The sequence below is a fragment of the Lingula anatina genome, chromosome 6 (genome assembly GCF_051362555.1).
Source record: "Lingula anatina isolate TDL-2025a chromosome 6, LinAna3.0, whole genome shotgun sequence".
In the NCBI taxonomy this organism is placed as follows: domain Eukaryota; kingdom Metazoa; phylum Brachiopoda; class Lingulata; order Lingulida; family Lingulidae; genus Lingula; species Lingula anatina.
This window is the reverse complement of record NC_141772.1, coordinates 703,948-730,376: the sequence shown is the minus strand read 5'-3', so window position 1 is coordinate 730,376 and position 26,429 is coordinate 703,948. Positions and strand designations below refer to the sequence as shown.

The window sequence follows — 26,429 nt, the reverse complement described above, 5'->3', positions numbered from 1 at the left end:
AAATTCAATATGCTAAAACATGCATCTACTGCCTTAAATGATAAATTACTAAAAAAAAAAAAAAAAATAGAAAAAAAAACAAAAAAAACATGCCAATGAAATTTCCAATTACCGGAAAATGCTTAGTGCAGATAACATTAATTGCATTTCTATATAGAAAATCTAAACTTTTATAACAAAATCTTAGTCCACCAGTACTTCGACTAAGACAAGACAGAAATAGATGCTTTCATGAAATATTGCAAGTGTCTTATAAAAATACAAAAATCTCTAATTTCTTTTTTTAGTTTTATTTTTAATGTTTGATCTTTTAAAACCAATGGTTAGTATGCATTTCTCCCCATTTTAACGAGACTTATGTATTGGTCTTACACCTGAGGACAGGTTTCGGTGTAAAGTGGTTTTGTTGCAGCAGTCAATGTCGTCATAAATGATGAGTCTGGGATGACAATAGTGGTCATTTGGGCTGCATGCGTCGCCACGTTGAACAGCACACTAAGTGTGACTTGCAGCCATTTTATGACTTTGGTGCGCCAAAATATCAATAAGTGTTGAAAAAAACATTTTCTCAGGGTAGTTAGCGTTCGGGGTTAACCACTTTTAAGGGTCTTCAAAACACTGCATGTCATTGTCCTTACTTTAATTTACACGTGTAATGTAATGATCCACGGCAATTGAAAAATTATGATAAGTAGGAAAAACTTGTTACTTGTAAAGACACGTATTTCCTCGTATTTTTTATACAGTAACCACAATAAAAAAATAACAGACAGTAGTACGTTTCAGTTTCATTTTTCGGGCAAAAAGTAATGGATTAACTATTGTCCTCTGTACTACATAAACGGTGTTTAGTGAATCTGCAAAACATATCCCCGGATTTCTCCGACATTTGGAAAGACAGTAAACAGAGAAAATGCACCAGTACTGCAAAGAAACAAGCGGGCAGCGAAGAACGAGTTTCCTTGCACCTTATGTCGGGGTCAAATGTCAATCGGAGAGGGGACGTCCGTACAGAGTACCTCTTTCACAACCATGTCTAAAATGAGATTCCATGCGTGACCAGTCCATATATCATCCCCGTTATAACTTCCATTGGACGGTGGTTGGCAATGATTTAGCCTGATAAGAGGAGTCAGAAAATCAAGCAATGAGGGAAGAGAAGAGTGATGAAATAAAGCAGTTGGAGTGATGCAATGATGACGCGCTGCATGCCATGTCGCGTGCCCCCGTGATGCTCTGTGCATTTTAAACAAATACGAGTCTGGAGTAAAAAGCAACGCGCAATGTGAACAATGTGTCAGATTTTACTGGATTTACATGTAGTTTTACTTGATAAAATGTTGCGGCGGCATTTCAAGCACATGTAATAAGTCGTTAAGGCCTAGACTGGGCTGAAAAGTGAAACTTTTAGTTACCGGTGCCAGGGAATTATATCCGATATGATTCCCTGCCGGTACTTACCGTTATATTTCTGTATTAACTAAGTGCTATTGCATAAAGAACGCAAATAAGGTGTAAGTGTATACATGACAAATTACATACAAGTGCATAAAATATATATGATAATATTGTGCCCATACTTAATATGTATATACTATATTATACCATATGTACATCGAATATGTATGAACCTTAGTATAGGGAAAGTACAGATGTATCCTACTATGAGTATCATTCAGAACTTAATAAATTATCATTACCACAAGGCCTGTTTCTGAGCGTGACTTAATCAATGAGAAATCACCCCAAAGGTCACATCAATTCCTCGTGGATTTACCTAAGGACAAACGACACTTTATATTAACATTTTAAGCACATCATACCCTGACAAATGAACTGGAGATGGCTAAATGGACAATGATAATTTAGTTAGTCCTACGGTATGCTGGCGTGTCAATGACACAACAGTGGACAGTGCGATTTAAAGCCTAACTACATTTTAACCGAAAGAAGATGTCCAGGCGAATAAATTAAACACAATTAAATCTTAATAAACAATAGACGCCCTGTCCTTGTGACCGTTCCGTTATTCATTGGGATCGTGAATAACATATTTCCATCTTAAACACGTTTAGTAGCATTAATTAAAACGAAAACTCACGCGAATTCATCACAACCAAATGGATATAAAACCCGAACGGACGCCCTCATCACCGCGTTTAATTCTTTACTTGACAGAGTCGCACACCTCCCGTACCAAGATGATGCTTAAAGCCGTCGTCCTCCTCGCCATCGTGGCTTTCGCCGCCGCCGTCCCAGGCACTAAGCACTACCCAGCCCCAGACGGCAGTGGCAGAGTTCTCTATTTCCCCAACGGCTACAACAGAGGCACCAGCTATAGCGAGGGTATTCCCGTCACTGGCAGCGGCCTCGGAGGCTACCGCAGAAGCTACGCCGGCTATGGCGGCTACGGACGTCGTGCCTACGCCGGTTACGGCTATGGAAGACGCAGCTACGGCCTTAACTACGGTCGCAACCTTTATGGACTGGGATACGCTCGCCGCAGCTACGGTTTTGGCAAATACTATTAAAGGTGCAGTGTTTTATCTTCTTTTTTGTTTATTTGTATTCAACTGTTTTATGCTCTGTTATTTACATCAAAGATAGTTTGGTTTATGTTTGGGTGTTTCTTCCTCTCCTGCTATTGAATTATCTAGTTTAAACCCCTGTTACTCTTAGATGTGATCGCTGTCCACCGCTTTCTCTTTGACCCACACTTCCATTGGTGGTACAGTGAGAAAAAGAGAAGGAATAAGTGTATGTTTTTTTACAGAAAAAGTCGTTTATTTTCCCTAGCATTTTATGTATTTCCTCCAACATTTACAACAACGAAATATATCTATGAATAGAAATAACTCAACTTCATTTCTTTTTTTATTTTAGTCATGAGATGATACCCTAGACTGTAACACGTATATACTCTGACTGGATCATATCACCCGTTGCCATGACAACACAAGACATCATCAACAGCACATCTATTTCCAACAGAGGAACCCGAGAGTTGACTTCTACTTTTTCCCGAAGACTCCCGAACACTGCCGAAAACTTCGTGATTTTGAAGTTCCAACCTAAACTTACATTATAGCTCATTCGACACATTCATCGTTATTCATGTTTGTTTATACGGAGATGTATTCAATAAAGCTAATTTTGTACCTTCTATAAACGTGTTGTAATTAGTATGATAAAGAAATAAAAGACATCGGACGGCGACATTCATACACACATATATAATGCCCCTATTTCACACAGACCACGAATCCCACGATAATCAGTTCGTGATTGATCAAGAATTGCAAGAACTGACTACGAATAATATACGAATCTGTTAAGAACTTTACGAACTGATTACGATTCAACCACGAATCCTGAAATTTGTCAATTCCTGACGATTCGTGGGATTCGTGGTCTGTGTGAAATAGGGCATAAGGACAAACACAGGGAATCAAGGGGTAATTTGAAATATTTATATTTTTGGCCCCCCTCCCTTCACCAACGCGAACATTACGAGGTCTTATGTTGGAGAGTACGCTTCCAAGCATGTGGGATATCTAGTAAAATAGCAGACCTCGGTATATTCTTTCCTCCCACTCTGGTGACATATGTTGGCTGAATCCGCAAAGTATCCGCCAATAATTAGCCATGTATAACCGCCAAGAATCCGCGAAGTATCTGGCATGTATCCGGTATCCGCCAAGCCACGCTAGCGTTAATTTTCCACTTTCCGTCAAAGTGCAACGGCTGTTGTCTCGAAACTTGAGAAAAAATAAAAAACAAAGTATTTTCTTTCTATCTTCACTGTTCGGAGTTATTTAAAAGGGATCGTTTGGGATTTTGACACCAAATAAATAAATGAATGAACCAATAAATGTATAACTACAGTAACTGTAAGGTGTAACTCTTCTTAGTTCAAATCACGAACATCTATTCCTACTGTACTTCGAAACTCGGGGCACATTCTATGCCACTAATACCCCCTTTACACTGGACGGCGTCCTTTCTGCGACCATGAAATTTGGCATCACTGTGGTCTTAATAAGGAGGCACGAGCATTGATTTTGTATCAGAATGAATGCTCAATGATCGGCCAGTTGTTGGCACGTAAAGTATTATAATTTTTCAACTCTCAAATGGGACCGTACTGCTGGACGCAGAAAGGACGCCGTCCAGTGTAAAGGGGGCTTAAATGAACAGCGTCCATCGTGTCATCTTTTCAGTGGTTTCATAAGTTGAGTTCATTAAATATACATCTATATAGATCAACTAAAATATATATCTACACATACAAAACGCCCTATCTTTGGGCATATGCGCCTTCTTTAAAGACTATTGCGTAAAAGTTATTTAACTTAATAAACTGAAATAAAGATCAATACTGTGATTGTGATAAATCTTTTCAAAGCACCGGTATCGTTATTCAGTTCCTATTGCCCACGTGAGGAATGGCAGATGAAGTCTTTTTACAGCTAATAAGGTACATGTATGAAGGATCTAAGGCCCCATTCAGAATAGGGGACTAACTACTGCGAGGGTCAAGTATTGCCTACCCACTTGAATTCTTCCCCACGGGATATCTATACAGTGTCTATTAGCGGATTAGACGACAAGCTTTGTAGTGGATCGCCATATTTGACCCTCGCACTAGTTAGTCCTCTATTCTGAATGGGGCCTAAGTTATACAACCGTCATGCTTGGTTTATTTCATGTGATCAGTTTGGACACGTAACCTGCAAAGTGGCGCAATGTGCTTGTCTGCTGGTCTGCTTACTACACACGATGAAAATATTTCAAAACAATAGCCTTGTAGACGCCTGAAAACAACAATACCCGATAACTGACATTGTCCCCATCATACGAAAGTGTAGTGAAATAATTGCAGAGAATTTTTTACATAATCACATCTTGTTTTATAATATAATTTCCTGCATACACCTTTGTAAATTTGTATATGTATCTAGGCTGTCTTTTCTCACGATAGTGTAAACTCCTTTGTAAATTCCCGGGGGGGGGGGGGAGAGAGAGAGAGAGAGAGAAAGAGAGAAAGAGAGTGAGAGAGAGAGGGGGGGAGGGTTCATGATTTGTGCCAGTCAGTACTGCAGTGTCTGTGGATCCAGATTAGGTCGTCAGATGAAGCAAGGCAGTGCAGCATACAATCTGACTGCACCTTTATCTACCGTATATTTACTAATATTTACTATGGGAGACCTTTTGTTAGTAGACCTCTTAAAAGACCATTTCATTGCTTTCGTTCATTGTCTCTCTCCGTAATACTTTAACCTGTGTGGCCCTTTTTACAACAAGAGGTATATTTAGCGATTCAGTCTGTGTCTTGACTCTCGGAGAGATCCTACCATGTAATTACACTACACGCTCCCTTACACAAGTTCTCAACAAGTTCCTTATTGCCAAAAATTCCATTTATAATATTCCCGAAACACTTCGAATTTCGAACGAAATCATTTGCTTTTTTCAATGATTATTTGCAATATTGTGGGGTAAACCGGAGTCACACAGCCAGACCTTTCAGGTACAGCTTTTGAGTAAAGAGTGACCGTCAACATTTCTATCTAGAGCCTCCGTTTTGGCAACTCTTACGTAATAGACAGGCTATGAAATCGTCAATATCTCAGAAAACCATATCGCTCGGTGTCAAAAACAGATAAAATTACTTCAAAGACCCAGAGGGACGGAGATACAAGTAGTGGTCAAGGCCACACCCTTCGTCCTGCTGGCTCTTTGTCTCAGCCGAATTGATCGACGCCCTCCCCTCCTCCAAATCTTATCACCCCTGCCTGCACCGTGTGCGTCTCGGTTCATTTCTGGTCTACAAAGTCCCGTTGTTCATTAAATTCCTCATACCAACATCTCTACTTAATTACCATAACGCGTGACAGGTTCGTTCAGGACGCGCCATTAATACAGATTGATTACTGATCTGTCGAATATTCTCAGATATAACGGAGACAAACACATCATTCAGACGTGGGTGCAGTTAGTAAAATGAGATCTGATCAGAAGGCAACTATGGGTGTCGAACTTTGATATCTTCTTCGACAGCTATGCCAAATGTCTCTGCGCTCCAAAAGACCGAGACGCTGTTTTAATTTATTTTAATTAATACGAATGATTACCGAGTGGCAAAGACAAATATCCCCTACGACTTACTTTCATTACTCTCTGACCACTTTCATGAAGGTCATCTCAAGAGTAGACACTGTGTAGGACAAAAATTATTATACAGGAGATAGTTATCTATTGGCATATTGTTTTAATTCTTATACATACTTTTGTTCCTTAGGATATACTAAAAAGCATTAATATCGCGTTGGTCGCAAAGAAGTAACGGTCATGTTTTCGAAAAAGAAAAAAAAACAGTGGATTACGGACACCTATCTGTGGACATAAAAACCCAATTGTTATAACCGTTCAGTAAATAAAATATTTTAATTTTATTTTTTTTATTTTGAACTTTATTTAAAGAGGGTGAACATGTTAAGCGGAAGCTTATCTTCCACATGGCCCTCTGTTACCAGTCATATAACAGTACTGGCTTTGTTCACTACTTCAAACTTTATATGCTGAGTGCTGAGCAAGGAGACAGTAGGCACTATTTTACAATGGTCTTTGGTATGACCCGGCCGGGGATTGAACCCACGACCTTCTGCACTGGAGGCGAGCTCTCTACCATTTGAACCAGCCGGTCAAAAGATAAGCTCCAGATGGCTTCATTCAGTGCTTGGGAGACACTCAGCATTGTATTGTATTGTATTGTATTGTATTGTATTGTATTGTATTGTATTGTGACGAGTTCAATATGAAAGAGTTCAGGTCAAAAAGTTTGGATAGGGTCCTGGTGTAAAGGCTTGCTAAACTCGTTTCTATTCAAAATTTCTTATACGAAAATAAAAAAGAGGCGCAAAAAGCAAAATATATGTTACTGTTATTATAACCATTTTATTAAACTCTTAAAATGTAATAAGATAATCAAATAAGATTCAATAATTATTTTCACTGGCTGAAAGGGTCTGCAGTGTTTTTTTTAAGTATTTAAGTACAGAATTGGACAAATTCACAACTTTCATTGTCTGTTGCCTTCAAAGAAAATCAACTGCATGTCATGTATTTGTAGCTCATGAATTCGACGGTTCTCGCTATCTATCTGTAACTTCCTGAATTTATCCCACGCAGTTGGCCGGCTGGATGAAAACGTCTGGATCCAGACCCAGAGTGACGTCAAAGTAACTGAAAAACAGGAATGAAACCGTGGTTACCGAAACAAGAAACACGTTTACAAAAAGATTTGCTGCAATTTTAAGTGGAAGCTCCATTTATGCATAAACAATGTTATGAATAATTATCAAGGGAGCGAATACTGCCGAAAGCAGACTTCTTTTCAGTCTCGCTCCGTTCTCTATGTTTGTCAACAAAATTAAGCTAGGGAAAACTTTCCGTGATGAACAAGTAAGTCATGCACCAACCGTCCCCTCCCCCCACTCCTCTCCCCTAAGATATGTAACATGAGGATAGTTGACGTTCACTTTCTCTTTTACCACACGGTCCGCTAATACAACATTTAACAACATTACTGAGATCATCCGAGATAGAATAAAGCGGGGATTGATTTTATGCTAAATCGCGAGAATTTCGGCAACTTTGGCCGCTTCCCATTGCGCGTGGACTTACGATGACTCCTCCAGCGGCCCGGTGATGTTACTGAAGTAGCCATGTTTGACCAGAATGCAGTCACTCAACGTCCATGCGCCGGCGAACCTGGCTGTGATAATAATAAAAAACAATCAGATTAAAAATATTGAAAACTTGAGTGTGTGTGTGTGATGTGTGTGTGTGTGTGTGTGTGTGTGTGTGAGAAAGTTTGTGTGAGTATGTCAGGTGTGTGTGTGTGCATGCTTTGCGAGCGTGCGTGCGTACGACAAGAGCGTGCACCAGCCTACGTACATGTATATCAATGTATGTGTTCGCTACACTCACTTCCTTGGGTCGTCACCCCTCCCCACTCCTGTATGGTGACCCCCTGGTCAGGGGCTGCCGTGGACCCGATGACGTACTCTCCCAGGAACCTATCCCCTGGGGACACCTCGTACACCGGGAAGTCATGGGTGAGGGTGGTGGTATTACACACCTTGGTCTTCAGATTGATGATGTATTGTTTGCGCTACAATAACCAAAACAAGGAAATAAGTATTGTGCTGTATACGAGGGTTTACTTGATAACAGAGGGCACTTTGTATGTTGTGTTCCGTTACAAATACATGTATTTGTCAATATTTTTCCTTAAGTGGTTGCGAAAGAATGACAAAAAAAAAATAATAAATAAATAAATAAAACAGGCGCCATAATGTATTAAAAGTGACATAGAAAGATTTAAGAAGCAACAAAGGGATTATTAGGGCTACAAGAAGTTCTCTTCCTCTCTTTCTCTCTCTCTCCCTCTCTGTCTGTGTGTGTGTGTGTTTGTGTGTTTGTGTGTGTGTGTGTGTATGTGTGTGTGTATGTGTATCTGCGAAAGCGAGAAAGAGAGAAGAAGAGAGAGAAACACCGTAAGTAGCAATCAATTACCCAGTTACCTGAGCATAAAAGCGGAATATCTCGTAGAACTCCTTCGACTCTGCCTCGTCAATCTCTTCCGTCTTTCGCGTTCTCATGTACACAGCGTCGTGGTGGTATCGTTCCTTTCTCACCACCTTCTCCACAAAGTCATACTGCAAGAGAAATCCCACTGAGGTTAACTTAAAGACTAGAAAGGCACTCGCAGAGTGCAGACCACCGCCAAGGTAGCCCAATTGGTATTATTATCAATTATTCATCAATTAACTGTTTAACCAGTAAGCTAAATTCACATAATTAATTGATTAACTCAAGTTAATCAATTTTCATTTTTGATTTATTTCATAATTTTAAGTTTACCTAATTTCTGATCTGTGGGCCTACTGACATTTACATCAAAATCCCTCTATAACGTTTTGCATGATATTTCCAACAGAAACACAGACTTGGTAAATTTATTAATTATCAATGGCTTACCACCAAAACCTAAGAGTTTGTTACTTGCCTCCCCCCTCTTTCCTAAAGCTGAAAAATTCACCATAATCCGCCCACAACTATTTCCATGATATTGCTATCTAACAGACACACAGACAGAGCCTCCTTGGCGGTGGTATGGGTACGTGTACTCTGTTAAAAGATATCCCCCCCTCTCCCTCGCCCTTAAAACAAAATGGCGGACCCCCCCCTCGCTAAAATAAATAAATAAATAAAATAAATAAAAAATAAAACGCTCATAGATGTTTATTTCATTCCATCAGAGTAGACAAATGTCACTTAAGACTGTTCTCCCGGAAGAGGTGCAGGAACATACCGTCCTCTCCAGACACAGCTTGAACATAGTGTCCACCTCAAACGCGCGTATTTTAAAACAATATTGGGGTTAAACTTGGCTGTCTAGGGAAAAATAGAAGAGAAAAAATGACTTACCCTGAGCCTATTGGCTGACCACTGAGGTGGACTCTCTGGGTGAAAATGAAAAAAAAAAAAAACGTACAGAACACAGTAAAATAAACAGCTGATTTCATACTAAAGGATTTTACATCATTATAACAAATTTTCCCCCTTTTTTAAGATTTTAAAATTACAAATACGCACCGCTGCATCCAAATGTGGCAGTGTGATTCATTATACACGATATTTTATCTACTAAACATTATTTTAAAAGTAAAATCTAATTAAATACGGCCACTCACTACCGTTATATGGAACGAATCGAATCAACGGAAATTTAGCCCCGACGAGGCCGCCTTAGTAATTCTTTGGAAGAAAAGAGGCGATTAACTCACTGCACGGTATTGGTGCCTGTCCCAGCGTCGCCCCAACCAGGACCAGACCGACCATCAGAACCAGATACATCTTCTCGAGCTGTGAGACAACTTCTGAAGCTTGTGACAGTGCTGTCTACTAGGCCAGGTGTAGCGTTGGGTAGCGGTGGCCCGAGGGGGGCGTGGCAGTCACCTGAGCCAGGGTGTCAAGCGTCCTATGTATCTACCTCAACACTGTAGGTAGATATTATGACGGTCCAAGGTGCAGGATTTACGTGCGTTCAGACACGGAGCGAAAACCAAGGCCGATTGAAGCCTAAGTCAAATTGCGATATCGGTAAATGAACAATTATTCTTAAACTCATTTTTATGTCTCTGACCCTCTCGTCCACTCTAACCCTGCTAGTAATCTCTTGGCACTGGTGTAGATGGAGCTGTGTCTTAATCAACGCTTCTTAAGGTCACTTGCTGCCACGGTATAATGTGGATAGTTTGGGTCTCTTGCTGTGTCTGAACGCACTGCAGAAGATAGCGATGAGCACTGGTTTATCTCTCTCGTTCAGGTCTGAGGTCACTTTGTAAAGTCAAGTAGGGGGTGTGTGCGAGCTGTTTAATACAAAGAGCACCTCCTGCTGTTTGTTTACACCTGTGGACGTCTGACCGAGTTAAAACAAGCGCTTCAGATACCCGACTAGCAATTTTTTCTATGGGTTTCAACACTGAGTGCTGCCATATGTACGTAATGTCAGTTGAAATGCTGTAGGTGCGGTTGTGATTTGTGTTTTGAGCACTGAGTACTACCATAGCCTATAGCTAGCTCAATTTCTGTTGAAATGCTGTAGGTGTGATTGTGATTGGTGTTCTTCATGCCCTGATGTTCTCTGAGACAGTGCGACTGAAATCCAAGAGCCTCAAGCCTACCTTGGACACCGTAATTTTGTCCTTGAGCCTACTGATTTCATTTTCTTTCTAGCATCTTCTGCGTCTTCTAAAACCCTTCCATTCTATTCTGTCTATCTGGCAATTAATATTTCTATATAAAACAATTTCTTTTGCTCTATTTCATGCCTCATCAAACTAAATATCTTAAATATATTTTTATTCCCTGGAGTTGATTGGTAAAAAATTAAAAGGCGTTAGCAGGATGACAGCTGTCACTCGTGATAGACTGTTTTATTTGCGACCCTCTCATTTTTTTCTCTACAGTTGCACACCCAAACCATACAATTAACACTTAAGTTAACATACTTTCTGTATCACACCTGTAGAGTTTCGCTAAAATGGTCACATTTCTTGTGAAGGCTTTCAATATATAAAAAGTACATTCGCTGCCTAATTTTTTTCAAAACTTTCATGATGTTATCACTCCAGGTAAGTCTACTGTTCAATACTGTTCAGTATATATGGGAAAAGTGTCACATGTACAATAAAATGGGGAACGGACTACGGTTCCTAGCTTCCATTCCTGTTACATCGGCGTATTTTTGATCGAGTCTCCAGATTTTAGTAGAGAACCAAGTTAACGCTAGATACCAAGTAAGTCATACACAAGATGTATTTGCCGACAGTTATAATTATAGCTTTGCTATTTACAGGTGTATAAGAATGTTGCTTTTACTTACTTTTAGTGAAATGGATATGTTACGCAATGATTCCGCTCCATTTTAGTGAAAGGCGCAAATGTAAAATGTACATTGTCATTTATAAATTACGTTTAGTTACTAATATATTGTTTAGAATAAGTTAAAAGATACTTGAGTGGTATAGCATAGTTAGCGACTTGGCAGATTTTATGAGAAATGCGCTTCACGTCAGTTGCCTAATTTTTTTCAAAACTTTCATGATGTTATCACTCCAGGTAAGTCGTAACTTTGCGTTTTCTACTTTCGTTAGTAAAGTATGTGCGTTGTCTTTTACACTGTTCTAATGGGAATGATTTTTAAGCGTTTTGTTCAATATTTCAATGGATAACTTTGCTTTTGCTAGAACAAAGGCGCTCAGGCTATTAAGTTATACTTCTCAGGTCATGTTTGTAATGGGTCACTAGTAGACGCGAGTGCGGTTGTGGTTAGGTTTGCATTGCCGTGTCGCGTGCGGCGTGCTCGCCGTATCTTAGTGCACTGATTTATCATACTAGCTGTAGTTTTTATTTCATTGTTTAGATTTAATTTAACGTGAGATTTACGACTAGCCTCTATATGTCACGTATGTGTTAGAATACTTTGTAAGTGGTGCTAAGACTTGCTTATGTTGTATTTAGGACTTGTATAGCCAATGTGTAAGAAGTAACCGGTGCATTGCCTCCTCTGGGGGTGAGTCAATGCGGTAGTTGAGATCGTACATTAAAGTGAGAAGATCGTTGAATGCGACCTATGATGTTATATATATCACTCATACGTTACCGTGCAAATGTGTTATAACATTTTTAATGACTTATATTGGGAAGATATTAGTAGATTTTGTCAACAATTAGCTGTGCGTACGTTGGAAATATATTATTATTTATTATTTTAGGTCTTAGATCGCATTCACATTCGTCTTCCTATGTTATTCCACCCCGAGTCCCTCTCTCGGCGTTTCACAACACATGTCGTTAACTTAAAATCCGGTACATCAATAAAGAGTATCGATTTTGTCTCATCTGGGATTTTTAAATTATCTACACTCGAAATTAAGTTTGATGTATATAGGATAGGTATGGCATGTGATGTGTTGCAATATTCAATTAATATACTTTTAATTCAATTAAAAGTTTTGTTGTTCAATGTTTCAAAATTTTATGCAATATTCTTTTTTTTTTTTCATCCAATGTTGTTTCATTTTTTAATGCACATTTTTTTCATTCAATGTTGCTTCGGTTTTCTCATGCAATTGTTTTTTTTTTTTTTTCATTCAATGTTATTTCATTGTTTTCATGCAATAAATTATTCTTTAAATTCAATGTTCTTTCATTTTTTATGCAATATTTCTTTTATTCAATGTTGTTTCAAATTTCATGCAATATCCTTTTTTTCATTCAATGTTGTTTCATTTTTTATGCAATAATTTTTTCATTCAATGTTGGATTATCATTTTAAAGTATTTTGTTTCTTTAAAACAACATTATATCAAGATAATACTAATGACAACACTTTAATTTGAAATTTCTCAGTCAAAAACATTGGATTTACTATACACCTTTTATGGTCCGCTCCATGCTTATAAGCCTTCATCTTAGCAGTTTTGCCATATTGGACACACCAGGCCGTACTATAGCGCCCTCTTGAGACGGAAAAAGAAAATGATCGCCCCTACTGCGACAGGTTCAGCTTAACAGATTCCTTTAGATTTGTTCTTTTAAAGACAAGTATGAACAGGGAATCATTTGCCAATATACGTAATTTGAACATTTTGCATCTGTTTCTGTGATAAAAAGCACAGCCTGCAGTTTACCGGTACTCCTCTCAGATATAGGAAGTGCTGATTATGTTAAATACGCTCGGGACTTTATTTCCGAATAATATTGACACATATAAGTGTAGCTATTTGGGGGGAGGAAACACTCGAACCCGGGACTCTGGCAAACCGTGCGACTGCTCTTACCAACTGAGCTACCGAGCCCGGGCTAATCCCGGTCAGCAACTACATGAGAATAAAATTTTAATTAAAATACTAAAGACTATCATATCAAAAGTTGACAGCGTATGTGTAATGCTGAAATGCCAAGTTTCGGTATTTGTCGACTTTCACTTGATTTCCAGACGCTTTTGACGACTCTTTCCGTGAAAAAAATGGTAGACTATAGTGAACCGGCCCAGAGGCAGATACTAAGTAACTGGGAACAGGGTTGAAATAAACTGATGATAGGCAATTTTATATTTAAAGTTCTTGAACAATTGGACTTGAAAAAAATTATTTTTAGCATTTAAAGATCTCTCATTCTATTCTGTCAATTTCAACACTAATTTCTTTGCGACCGTTTCTTGCTTTATCAGAATAAATTGCCCTCTAAAATGTATTTTTCCACTCCTCTCAGTACTTTAATTAATGAAATAAAATGACGAACGCAATATAAGGTTAATTGGTTGAAGGCTAGTTAAAACCGATTATTAATTTTTATTTTTGCCAAACCCAACATGAGATGAATAACATTTTTTTAAATTGACCATGAATTCAAAATTATAAGCGTCCAGAGTGTAAGTACTATAAATAAAAAACTAACCCAATGTTTGAGACAATCATTTCCAAAATACAATTTTTGTACAACAGGATTTTAATTCCCATCCTAACAAAATTATTTATATAGCTGCACTTAATAACTTTCAAAATTCTACTTAATTAAATTTTAATTGAATTTTTTTGCCTTTGCGATTTTTAAAAAATGGTAATCGTATTTTTCTTGCATTACAATATGACAGATTTACAAAATTATTCATTCACAACATATAAAATTAAGTTTCCGAATTCTAGGATATAAAATATAGAATATAATAAGAATATAGCATTACATGTGAAATTGCGTGAATTACTAATTTTAAGCCTAGATTACATTTACTATGCGGTGTCCGTACATTACATACACCCCCCCGTACTTCTTGTAAATCCCTTTTCATGCGGCGTCTGGGCGGAGTCAGTTGCTGGCCTTGCGAAATCGTGCGGATTCACGGCCAATGTGGGCTCTCCGATTTTGTCGAGCTAAAACTTTCGACAAATTGTAAAAATAACAAGCCCGCCGGTCGTAACGTTATCGTAGATGGTATTGTGCAGTTCCCGTAAGGGCAATGTTCGGTGGACTTGCAGTGAGTGTCATAATGGTTGAGCCTGTTGTTGAACCCGTTTCCCTTCCACCTTTGGTCATTTTAGAAGGCTTTACAATAGTAAAGATAAGTAAAACCCAGTGTTATTCACTTGCATACATTTGCAGTTGTGTGTCGTTTCACAACAGTTCCATAATTGCGAGCGTAATTTCTGCTTATAGATTTTGCCAATAATTGTCTAAATTAATAAATATTGAAAACCGCTTACCACACTAAATGTACCAATTTTTTGTAAGTCGTCAGTAAAAAAAGCATAATTTTTTGTCCTTTTGGAACAATTTATACATTCTGACCAATAGGAAGGCCTATATTGCCGGTTATGAGGCTAATTTGACCTTGACGTTTTTGATAAGACGGGCTTGGTTTCTGAGCAGTACTCACTAGCCCTCTCCTTGCTTTCTATGATAGTAACGTACAAGGTTAGCTCCCCAAACTGTTAGGAAAAAAGTCCCAGTCTAAGCGTTCAAATCATGACCTAACGGAAAAGAATACAAGTTAGCGGACCTATAAGTAATATCCTTGAGACACTTTGGTCTATAAAATTCCAAATATTTTATACTCGCAAAAACAGAATGGCATGTTCAGTTCTAAGCGTATTTTCCGGACAGACCTTATCGCTCTTCAAGAAACCGCACGGAAGGCGAAAAGGGTTCCGTGGTCCCATTTTTTTAACAAAAAAGAAGAAAGAAAAGGGTATTTCCTACTTGGTTTCAAAATCATGTCGGAGAAATGACACTGACGTCCGCAAGTAATGTAAAAATATTCGCCGAAGCCCGAAGTCACGAGCGATGTCAATGAAAAAAAATCGCAATGAATATCGTGTACGATTTAATCGTACGGCGCTCGTGGCAAAAATGTAATATAGGCTTTAACATCGACAAACAATAAATCATTTAAAGCATTGCGTGTAATAATATAATGTTTAACTCTTACTATAATTTATCTTGAATTTAGTGAAAGTTATGTAATCTAGATAGCCTACTGGCAACTTGAACTTTACCTGACACCAAGCGTCAAACAGTCGACTAATCATATATCGATACTCAACATAATTTAGATGGTACGATCCGTAAAAATTGTCTGTTTTGGAGAAAATAACATGCATTCGTGAACATTAAATAAACATACAGCCCTTTTCAAATTGTCGACCTTTGCACAAGTACAACGTCAAATTTTTATTTATCACATTGATTACGATATCACGATTAAGAAAGTGTTTGCTACAAGTAGTGTTTCTCAAAGATCAATTTACTACATGTTTTATAATACCAAATATGCATCACAAGACCTGTGACTGTTTAAACAGCAAATCAAGAAGTGAACCAAAGGTAATCTGCTACCCTCTACCACTACAACAGAGTGATTTTTCAACAGATATTCACAGATATGTCTCTGGTTAATTCTATACACTTTCCTGTCATGTCAACCGAGAATTTCTATACTGATTTGCCATTACTTATCTGGCTTTTATTAGCAGTATGGGGCACTAGTATATGTGTAACTGAATACAGATGAGCACATTGATAACCCAAATTAAATAGCCCTCTAATCGATCCTAAGTATGTCCATTTTGACTTGTACTGAAAATTTTATCAGAATTTGTTCACAACTTTTTTTGTGTCAGGATGTTAACTAACAAATCAACAAAGGAAAAAATAAAATCTTGTTGGCAGAGTTTATAGAGTCTACACAACTACTTGAGCTTAATTTGGATGAACAGTAAAACTGTCACTGCTTCAATATAAAAACTCAACAATAATAAAAAAACCTAAATTCACTTCACAACAATTAAAAACTTTTAAAAACTTTTATCTTCAAAGATATCCATGTTTGGATTGATAAACCACAGAAGTACCCAACCCCATTTTTTCATTTCACGCTCATACCCACAGCTACATATAAAAATCCCACTCCGCTGCCACCATCACAATGAACACCAAAATTCCAACATTACCGACATGACTGTTTGCTTGGCTCTGCCTCGGGGTTGAGAGCGTGGACGCTCCATCAAATGGCGTCACGGAGCTTTGGATCGTGGGGTTCTTCATGCAGGCAGAGAACGATCCTGAGCGTATGCCCACTGGCCTTCCGGATATCTCCAACTGAACGTATCGCAGGCTATTTTCCATCTTTGCTTGTACTTGGAGGAAAAGGTCGCGGCCTTCCTCGTAGTCGGCCAGTCTCACTTGAAGAGTGACTATTGCTTTAACGACAAAGATGATGGACGTGTTGTCAGCGCCGTATTTTTGACTGCAGGTATAAAAAAGTGCCTGCGCAGCTATCAGTACGGTTACCAAATGATGATCAGTTCTGATACCTCTACAGCCATCCCTGGGTGTTGGAACCCAGCAACATGGTTCAAAATGTAAGGAAACGATCGACCGTACGACAGTGAGATTGTAAAAAAGGGCGCGGCAGTCCTGGGCATCAGGAACAAAACCAGGGGGGCACACTAGCTGCTGATCTACAGGCTGGAAAAAGGCACGTGTTTAGTTCTACATGCTTCTTTTTACGATTTGGGGCGGCAGTTTACATCCACGAAGCCGGGTAAAATGATGACAATGCAGAATAATTACATCAGAATGACTAATGACAAACGTTAAATGACAAAAATTAAACAAGTAAAATATCCAATTTTATCTAGGTATAATTTTCATATAATTCTTAGAATAATTATGATTACTGCAGTTCTTTTTCTCACCCTAGTCATGACGTCATCACTCTGTTCCTTGCCTTGGTCTCCCAGGTACAACAGGGCGCGGAGAGAGAGACCGAAGAATCTTACTGGTGGCGGTGTGGAATTCTGATCTGAATATAACATTAAAATTTTGTGAATTAATTAGAGAACACGTAAGCTTTGAAAACAAGAATAGCTACGTGTTTTTCAACTGGTCTTTTTTCTTTGCGACCGTGTTACCTATCTAGGTGCAAAGTCAGGTTTTATAGATTACAGACAAATGACTACAGTAATAAAAATAAAAAAAAAGAATATGCCACTTTTGATGACCTAAAGATTTGATACCACTTTAGAATTCCCTATGTTATAACTGACTTTAATTTTATGCTATACATGTACATAAGTGAAATGCATTGCAGTGACGCTCAATCCCAAGATGCAAAAACTAATATACCGTATGGTGGACAGCCAATGACTTTCATAATAGTATATATATAAAAAACGCAATTCCCTCAGTAAATCAATGTCAGTTTTTTCGTCTATTTTCTATCAATTGTTCTCTTTTCCGGATTTTAAATGAAAACTTAATTGAATTAAAATTCCATCTATCTGTAGTAATGTTACACACATAAATTTAATCAAAAGATACTGCACACCATTAATTAAATTAACCTTGGCAATATAAATTAACATTCATCCAGTTTCTTTGTGATACTGAGACGGAATCGAACTGTGCCATTTACTTTGGAAACATATCAAATCGACAACTCAAGAAAACAAAAATGTCATCCTAAGAAAAACTAAACCTCTTTTTTATTCAGAAGGTTCTAAAATCGTAAGATGACGGTGGAGACCAGTAAACTGTACAATAACGGCAGTATATATAAATGCCATTATTAATGCATGTTCTGAAAAATTTTGCACATGAAGTTTCTAATAGTAAAACGGATCACTCACCTTCACAGGGTAGAAAGTCTCCCAGATAACACACCATACAGTGGAAGTTCTTGTAACTGTCATCAAAACTGCTCACGACAACAGGGTTGTTGTACGCCATACAGGCATCTCGTAAAGCTGAGTGCAGGGGAAGTGGACGAGATAACCGAAGCACGCTTCCATTGACAAAACTGAACTTGCAAGGACCGAAGCTATCGCCCTCATCTTCCCTGAAGCATGTTCTTAAATTCCATTCCGGCTTTGGGACGAAAACACCATTACTTCTGCGATCTTTCATTTTCCTTAAAACACAAATCGAGGAGCTGCAATTTGCAATGTCGGCAAGAAGTGCCTTAGTGGAATAGATGACGAGTCCCCACGGTTCCACGCCGTTCTTGATACCATTACACGCTGCACAGTACTTGTTCTTGAAAGTGATCATTGTATCTGGGTCGGTGACCGGCTGGTACAATAGCGCGTCTTCTGTGAGGCTAGTATTTGAGATATCAGTACACTTGATACGACTATCTTTTTCTTGCCAAGACGAAGGGCACCGGTCCACCATCCAAAAACTTAGTCCAAAATTATCCACATAGGGTAATCTGGTTTGTGGTTTTGTTCGATGTAATGTTGGACTTCTTCTACAGGAGCTTTTATGTACCAGGGACATAGACACAGGGTCTGCTAGTTTTATTCCCCTTATCGAAGATGTTTTGTTAGTGGATTCTGTCGACATGGTGCAGTCACTTTGGGTTTCCGTCACGTTGGTTCCAAGAACCGTTGCAGATTGCGTTGCGGCGTGTGTCCCTCTTAATCTGACAGAGGCAGCGCAGACAGTCGTATTCTCTGTCACCCCATAACAGCAGTCACCATACAGGACACACACAGGATCGCAGTAGCAGTGGACCTTGATGCTGTATTTACCTTCCCCTGCACAGAGCCACCTATACGGCGTCAGAGTTACGTCTGGGAAAGAAGAGGTTTCACTGCTGTTGTCCGGTTTTTCCCGCAATATATCCTCTTGACTGGATGACTCCTGCGTGGCTTCCACGTGCACTCCCCCCTCAGTAGTGGGCGATTCTGGTGTGACGCCCACGTGCATTCTCCGCTCAGTAGTGGGCGGCTCTTGTGTGGTTGCCTCTTGCATCACGTCTTTGGTAGTTACTTCTGGTGTTGTATCCCAAGCAAATGGTGACTCCCTGCGCAGTCTCCCAGGCGCCCAAATCCCAAGATTAGTTGAATCCTGAGTGAATCCAGTAGATTGACCTTTTTCTAGCGTTGGGTGAAGAAATATCAGCCCACATAAAGTCAGGCGGATGATTTCCATCTTTCTTAGGAAAAAAAGTGCGGCAGTAGCACTTACAAGTGACGCAGAGCAGAGCGCGTGTTGCCTTTTATACTGCTTCCGCGCTTCTTGGCATAGTTCACGTTAATACCACTATCTGTTACTCATCAGTAGTGTTGAGTTCTTCGTTGGTTCTCTTGAGAAAAATACTGTTCGACCTGTAAGTAGGAAAAAAAGAAAAGGCGTCTTGGGTCTTGCTATTGTGACAGTTGCCGTAATAGAATAATCTGCAGGTCCCTATATTGTTCAAGTTTTTCACAAGTCGAAAAATGATAATCAAGGGTGGCTCTCATCTTATTGATTGGGACTTGAAACCCTTCAAGATGTGGATGGAAAATGGCATTTTAATAAGAATACAACTCTTTTCAGCGATATTTATATACCAAAGAAGTCACCTACCGGTATCTTTGGACAGTTTTTTTTTACCAAAGGAGGGGTCTCACCTTTTGATTACAAAGTGTGACTTTCAAAGCTACAACATATATAGTATCATTAGAGAATAAAACATTTTATAAATAAAAACACGATCGCCCTCTTCAGAAATATCGATGTAGCGGCCAAGACCCTCTTCTGAATGTCACGTAGATGAGCCAACTCCTAACTAATTACCATGGTTACATTTGTCCTTTTCCTGGAATGATTTCTAATATTTAAATAAATGTTTTTCATTATGTATGGTAGACTTTGGTAGACTTTGGTTTTTTATATTTACTAATCAAAGAAGGTGACATCAGGCATTTCTGCCGAAATATGGTCAGACGAAAAATCAAATCTTTCGCAATAAGAACTGATCGTATTCTTAAATGCTTCTGACTTCATATACATTTTTGCAGATGTCGAGGATGGTAAACTGATTGCAATTTTCCAATAAAAACTTCTTCAGTAAAGATATGCTGCAATAAAAAACATTCCTGTTTTTGAAACTTCAAGAAAGCTTGTTTTGCATGTGTACCTAACAAAAGAAGCACAACTCACGCAAAATCTGGTAAACGCAATTCAGATTTTGCGATACTTCCGACATTTCCTTCTCAGATATCATGATCTTATTATATATGTCACTAATTATTTCACAACTAAGCAGTTTATGACGTCAGTCAGCTAGTGTATCTTTTGACAGGCCAATAACAAGCTGACAATTAAGCTGTTGAGAAGCCAATTATCTATTGGCTGTTTGGGTTTTAACAAACTGATCACGAACATATCGGGGATGAGACCGCTTTGATTGCTTCTTGAACAACCCTTTGGGAACTTTTACCTGCCTTTTAGGAAATGGCACCTAAGACACTCAGACACTGGTGATGAATGGTATTATGTTTTGACAGGCAATGCATCATGCTCGAAAATATTCTTGAACAATCCTTTGAAAACCTTTAACTGCTTTTTAAGGAAATGGTACTTAAGTCATTCAGGCATTGGTGACGAACGGCATTATGTTTTGTCATGCACGGTGCCATGCTCAAAAATAAAGCAAAAGACCGAACATGTTTAATTTTAATTTTGGTATTTAGAATATCTCAGATATCTGTTGTGAATATTTGACAGTCTCTCCTGGTTCTAGAAGGTACTACATGAACATTCTATGATCAGGTTCATAAGTAATTTCCATAAAAATTTGCTTGTGATAAAACTTTTTTCGCTCAGTCATTACCTCCGCCAAGGAGGTTATGTTTTCACCCCTGTTTGTCTGTCTGTTTATTTGCTTGTCATCAACATAACTCAAAAAGTTATGTACCAATTTTGATGAAATTTTTAGGAGCGGTGAGAAGTGGGCCAAGGAAGAGATGATTAGTTTTTGGTGGTGATCAGGATCAATAATCAATAATAATCAAAAATCGTTGCCTTTGCGGAGGTCTGCGCTCTCGGAGTGCCTTTAGTTCAAGTTTAATTTTACTTTGTTGACTTTAATAATATTTCTAAATCTGTAAGACCTCATCAAACAAAGACAGCCGGCTTTGGATAAAATATCAACATTTTTATGTCAATGATTCCTTAAAATATAATAACTGCACCTTTTCATATCACAAAAAAGTAAAAGAAAAACATACTTGATTTTAATTATGTCGGGTATTATCTAACCGAAACCTACTGGTCTATGGCAGTTGTTAGACTTTGTTTTAATGAAAAATTTGTGGAGCCATGTCAACGTAAGTCTATTCCTGAATATGTGACGGCAATGTACATAAAGCTCATACCGCCTCCAGTGTGCCTAGGGTATTAGGTAAATCAAGATTTGGAGTGGAGGAAAAGAACCACAGATCAATGGAAGGGGGGGGGGGATAAAAGTGAAACTGCTTAAAAAAGAATTGAAAGAATTGATCATGTACAGGTACACAGGACACTTTCACTCCGAGAAATTCTGCATGCTTCAGAGACTTGGTATACCAACACAGACTAGGAGCAGATTGAGGGGTTTGAAGGAAGGCGCCTGATGTAAATAATGGGAAAAAGATGGCCTATGTGACCCCTCGATTAACAAACCTAAATAACTAAGTGAACCTAAATTACATTTGCCATGCAAAAGCCGTACTATACGGCGTACTTATAACGTTGTTAATAACTTAAGTGTATTTCACTTGCACAAATCTGATACACGATATGCCTTTCCTCATTTTGACCACATAAGCACTAAAAATCGTAGAGATCTGCAACGACAACGTAGCCATCATCAACGAAGTGCACAACTGCACTGATACCCGTATTCCTTACCGACTGCGAATTCCAAGAGCCCCTAGGGATTAATATATCCCACGGTTTTTCCCTTAATCGTGATAAATTCTTTAAGCCCTTAACTGAATCTTATTTATTCTCATTCAATTTTGTAATTCCTGAGAGATCGTGAAATAGGGACAAAGGTTTTGAGCTGTTCAAAATTTAGTCCCGATTTCACGATCTCTCACAGTCATTCTTTGCTAGTGGTGCACTGCAGGGGGGCCATAACAAGAATGTTATTTAAATTTAGATAGCCAACCAAATTCTCATGACATCGTTGTGTATGTTTCAATAACAAATCAAAGAAGCTGCATGAGCAAGGAGGATGTTGTTATAAAAGCAAAAAAATAGAAAAAGCAGAAAATATATCGAAATAACCCTCAAAATGGCGTCCTTTTTTGTGGAATTTTGACCCTACCTCTATTTAAGAACAGTTTGTTTAGGGTTTGAATGGATTATTGAAGCAGGAAATACATCTACTGCAAGAAGATGTAATAAACAGAATGTGCAAATTGTTATTTAAATAAAAATTTATTTGAAGTCACTGAAAAATGATCACAAAATTAGCTTAACTTACGATACATGCGGTGTCCCACCCCGATGAAAATTTCATCTAATCCTATCTTTCCGTATTAAAACTGTTCAATCGTCCAAAGTAGTATGTCGGTTAGTTTGTGTCACGAAATCCAAGATAATATCAGTTTTCTTAAGAATTTCACATTTATTGCTCAGCAAGGTCGATTTTTCTTCACCGCGTCCCAATATAACGTTCGCAACGCTGAAACTTCAGAGATCGATTTTTATCAGACGACTTTAAAATGCCGCGTGAAAATTATACATCGATAGCGATCTTCTTCCATACTCACTAACTGATGACGTCTTACACACGAATGGCTTCTTTTGCACACTAAAAAAACCAGCTCAAACTGGCGGGTGGCCCATTCTGATAACGCATAACGCAATGACGCTGTCGAGATAGGATGCAGGGCACAGGTGTAATTCCCTCGATTTAACCGTCACAGGATTGTTTATTGGGATCTTCTTTGTATGAAGGTGAGAAATAATGAGTTTCGTTTAATTTTTCTTCAATTGTTTCAACATATTTGTGTACCGATTGATTTTTACCATTCTATAAGTAGGGTGACTTCGTCTGAACTTTCGTTTTGCGTCTGTTTCACATGGGGGACTAAAGGTCATATTGAACATGGTGACGCGGTGATACCGTATTCATGTTCTCTTGTTCTCGAAAACTCAATCATCGAAATTGAATTACTTTTTTTTAGTTTTGTCTTAAATTAAGCTGCTACACTGTATTCCGTGCGTTTAAAATTTAACCGTCTGTAAAAACAGCAATAATGGATTACTAGCAACACTTACGTTACGCAATGAAGCACCGAAAATGGGTGAAGAAAATGTGTCTCAGTAATGCGAGTTTGCCACTCATAATGCACTGTACTTTGTTTGAATAAGCAATAAACTATTTGTGATCTTAGGTTATCCATTGTTCGTTATCAGAGTTAACAGATTCTTTGTGTGATTTTTTTTCAGAATCCCAAGAGTGGATGCCTTAGTGAGCACAGAACAGATATCACCATTGGTCTACATATGTCAGGAAGAATGTTATAATTATGAACTTTGTGTTACACTGAACTTCATTTTGTTAAATTTTGTATTTAACTGAACTTTATTGTGTTAAAATAATAATAAAAAAATAATAGTTCTGATAAAAAACTACAATCTGGAACATTCTTTAGATCAACTTTGTTCAGTGTGTGTCCCATATGACAGAGTTATAGTAAATAAAATATGTGCATTATTCCTCTGTGTTTGTCAATTCCATTTTAAAAGCATGTGAAAGTGGTGTGCCCCTCATGAATGAAGTGTGTATGGATAATAGCAAAAATATTGTTATTATTTACATGATTATAAAAAGTTTTTGTACCCGCGTCAATAACGTTACCGTGACCCACATATTCACCATTTTTATTAATTATGAAATGTGGATTAAATTCTTCCAAACCAGTTTTGAAGCATTGAGACAACACCCCCTTATGATTTAAACTAAAACTGAAAACATTCCATTAGACTTTCATTAGTTTGTGCAAAATATATTACCCAGGGTAACGCGTCTTGGATTTGGTGGGTATAGCTGTTCAACTGTCCTGTGTGCCCTAAAAAGGGCAGCTGCTGTTTCCCTTTTTATGAAATGATAAACTGTGATGGTGTAGCTATCACATCGCAAAATTACAGCTTCCCAGAGAAAGTTTGAAATTTTCGGTCAAATTCAACATTTTGTAACCACTAGCAAAGAATGACAGCTCAGGAATTGCTAAAATTCAAAATTTAAGTCATGAACTCCCGAATGCAGAAAATCTTTGTTAATTCTTACATGTAACATATCGAAACTGATCCCTCCGTATGTTTTTTACCTCCATCTAGGGATCCTAAAAGCCTTCATCTGACAACGGTGTGGCTACGGTTTCGTAAAGCAAGAGTGATAGCTTTTATACTTGTCATTAGGGAAGATTCCTTGAAATTTCAAGAATACTTAATATTACTTTTAAATCTTACCAGAATCGCAGGTGCATTCGGCAGATGCTTACATGTACATGTAGCTTTCTCTGAACTGAATCCTAATATTCGTTAAGTATTCGTAAGTCACGAGCATATATTCTTGCAAATCGTAGCTGTTTCTTGACAACATTCGTGCCGTTTAAGTAGAATCCCACGAATATTATTGAGTTCATCGAAACAAAGTTGTCACTGAATTCTACAGGGTCAAGATTTCTAACAGAAATGTGCAAAATTCCAAGATTCCTCACGATAGCTAAAATTTGCAAACTCCTGGCGGTTCGTCGAATGCATAGTGGGAGTGGAATAGGGGTATGAGACTAAAAGGGCTCCGTACGATCACTTTTCAACCGACAAACCGAAATCTGAACGCATGGAAAATCTTGTAGGATATTATCTACATCCGTGACAAATGTAATCTACACTTTAGTTGTGAGGTGCGAATTACTTAATCCTGGTTTTTAAAGGTCCCTTTCGGACACTTAATGCAAATGAGATCACAGGAATCCTCTTGAAATATTTAGTGCACATATTGCAAACTATGTTTTGCTTATTTTAGGTTCCCACATGAAGAAGTTTCTCTCAAAGATTTAGTCTCCCGGAACCATGAATGATAAGAAAATAATTCAGTGTCTAGCCCCAAAAAAGGAACATACGTTACTGTCACAAATGCAAAACGTCTACCTATGAAACGTTTTACTAACTTTGAAAATTCAATCATAACTGATTTTGTTCTCAGATTTATCTCCTACAATATAACGTTGTAAAAATTATGATAAACTTCTGTATATAGAGAAATTAATTGTTTTTTAGCTACTTTAGTTGGTTTGTCACTGAATATTAAAAATACGGGGAAAATACACCTTACCTACTGTAAAATAAGCATTAAATAAACTATTATTCCACTAGTTATTCAAACATTGTATTAGAAATGTCAAAGTATCATAGAATCACAATATTTTTTTAGGTCAGCAACAGAAAACACTGTTTTGTATTGCGCCAAGTACCAGGACAAAATGAAACTTTCTAACAATATTTTGTGGAGAACATACGTTACGTAGTATTAGCCATGACGCAAAGCCTCTTCGATCACTTACAGTTCAAATATTTATGAAAAACATCCTTACGTCAAGTATAGTTTACCATGACTGAATCACCACAAAATATATCGGAACGCGGTATAAACATTAAAATTAAATGACCCGGAACTTTACGTTACCTGGACATACGTTACCTTTTAGGGCTCTTTACATAATGTAAAGACACGATAAAAACTAAAAATTAAATTGAATTTGAGACAGTTGTGGATTTTTGTTATACACACTTGTTTTAGAAATTGAATACAACTTTGAATTCATTCATTTTTATTTTTAGCATGTCAAATGCACCTCTATATTGGCTTTGGGTGTTCAACATCGTCATAGCTCCAGCACATACATGTACCATTAAAAAACGCCAAACAACAATTAAATTTTAGCATACGAGGTTGTTTGCATTTGAAAAATTCAGAAGACAACGATTTACACATTCGATAGAAAATTTTCCATGACATCCTTTTTGGC

The 26,429-nt window shown here is 38.0% G+C and overlaps 3 protein-coding genes and 1 long non-coding RNA gene across 4 annotated transcripts; 2 read left to right on the top strand and 2 right to left on the bottom strand.

Annotated features, from left to right (window-relative positions):
• The first annotated feature begins 2,143 nt into the window (after positions 1-2,143).
• Positions 2,144-3,169, top strand: LOC106169487 (uncharacterized). Its single transcript, XM_087015616.1, has 2 exons — positions 2,144-2,533; positions 2,884-3,169. Exon 1 carries the CDS (start codon positions 2,202-2,204, stop codon positions 2,529-2,531), a length of 330 nt encoding a protein of 109 aa, XP_086871742.1. The 5' UTR covers positions 2,144-2,201; the 3' UTR covers positions 2,532-2,533; positions 2,884-3,169.
• A 3,213-nt stretch (positions 3,170-6,382) lies between these two features.
• Positions 6,383-10,054, bottom strand: LOC106175486 (uncharacterized). Its single transcript, XM_087015614.1, has 6 exons — positions 9,855-10,054; positions 9,496-9,530; positions 8,589-8,723; positions 7,993-8,176; positions 7,687-7,777; positions 6,383-7,245 (listed from the first exon to the last, which is right to left on the bottom strand). The coding sequence occupies exons 1-6, from the start codon at positions 9,922-9,924 to the stop codon at positions 7,179-7,181; spliced, it is 582 nt and encodes a 193-aa protein (XP_086871740.1). The 5' UTR covers positions 9,925-10,054; the 3' UTR covers positions 6,383-7,178.
• Positions 10,055-14,401: 4,347 nt separating this feature from the next.
• On the bottom strand, positions 14,402-18,428 carry LOC147760955 (uncharacterized). The gene is made up of 3 exons (XM_087015613.1): positions 18,264-18,428; positions 17,331-17,437; positions 14,402-17,100 (listed from the first exon to the last, which is right to left on the bottom strand). Exons 1-3 carry the CDS (start codon positions 18,361-18,363, stop codon positions 16,522-16,524), a joined length of 786 nt encoding a protein of 261 aa, XP_086871739.1. The 5' UTR covers positions 18,364-18,428; the 3' UTR covers positions 14,402-16,521.
• A 4,060-nt stretch (positions 18,429-22,488) lies between these two features.
• Positions 22,489-24,112, top strand: LOC147760954 (uncharacterized). Its single transcript, XR_015335082.1, has 2 exons — positions 22,489-23,349; positions 23,845-24,112. It is a non-coding gene; the product is annotated as an uncharacterized LOC147760954 (long non-coding RNA).
• The last annotated feature ends 2,317 nt before the right edge of the window (positions 24,113-26,429 follow it).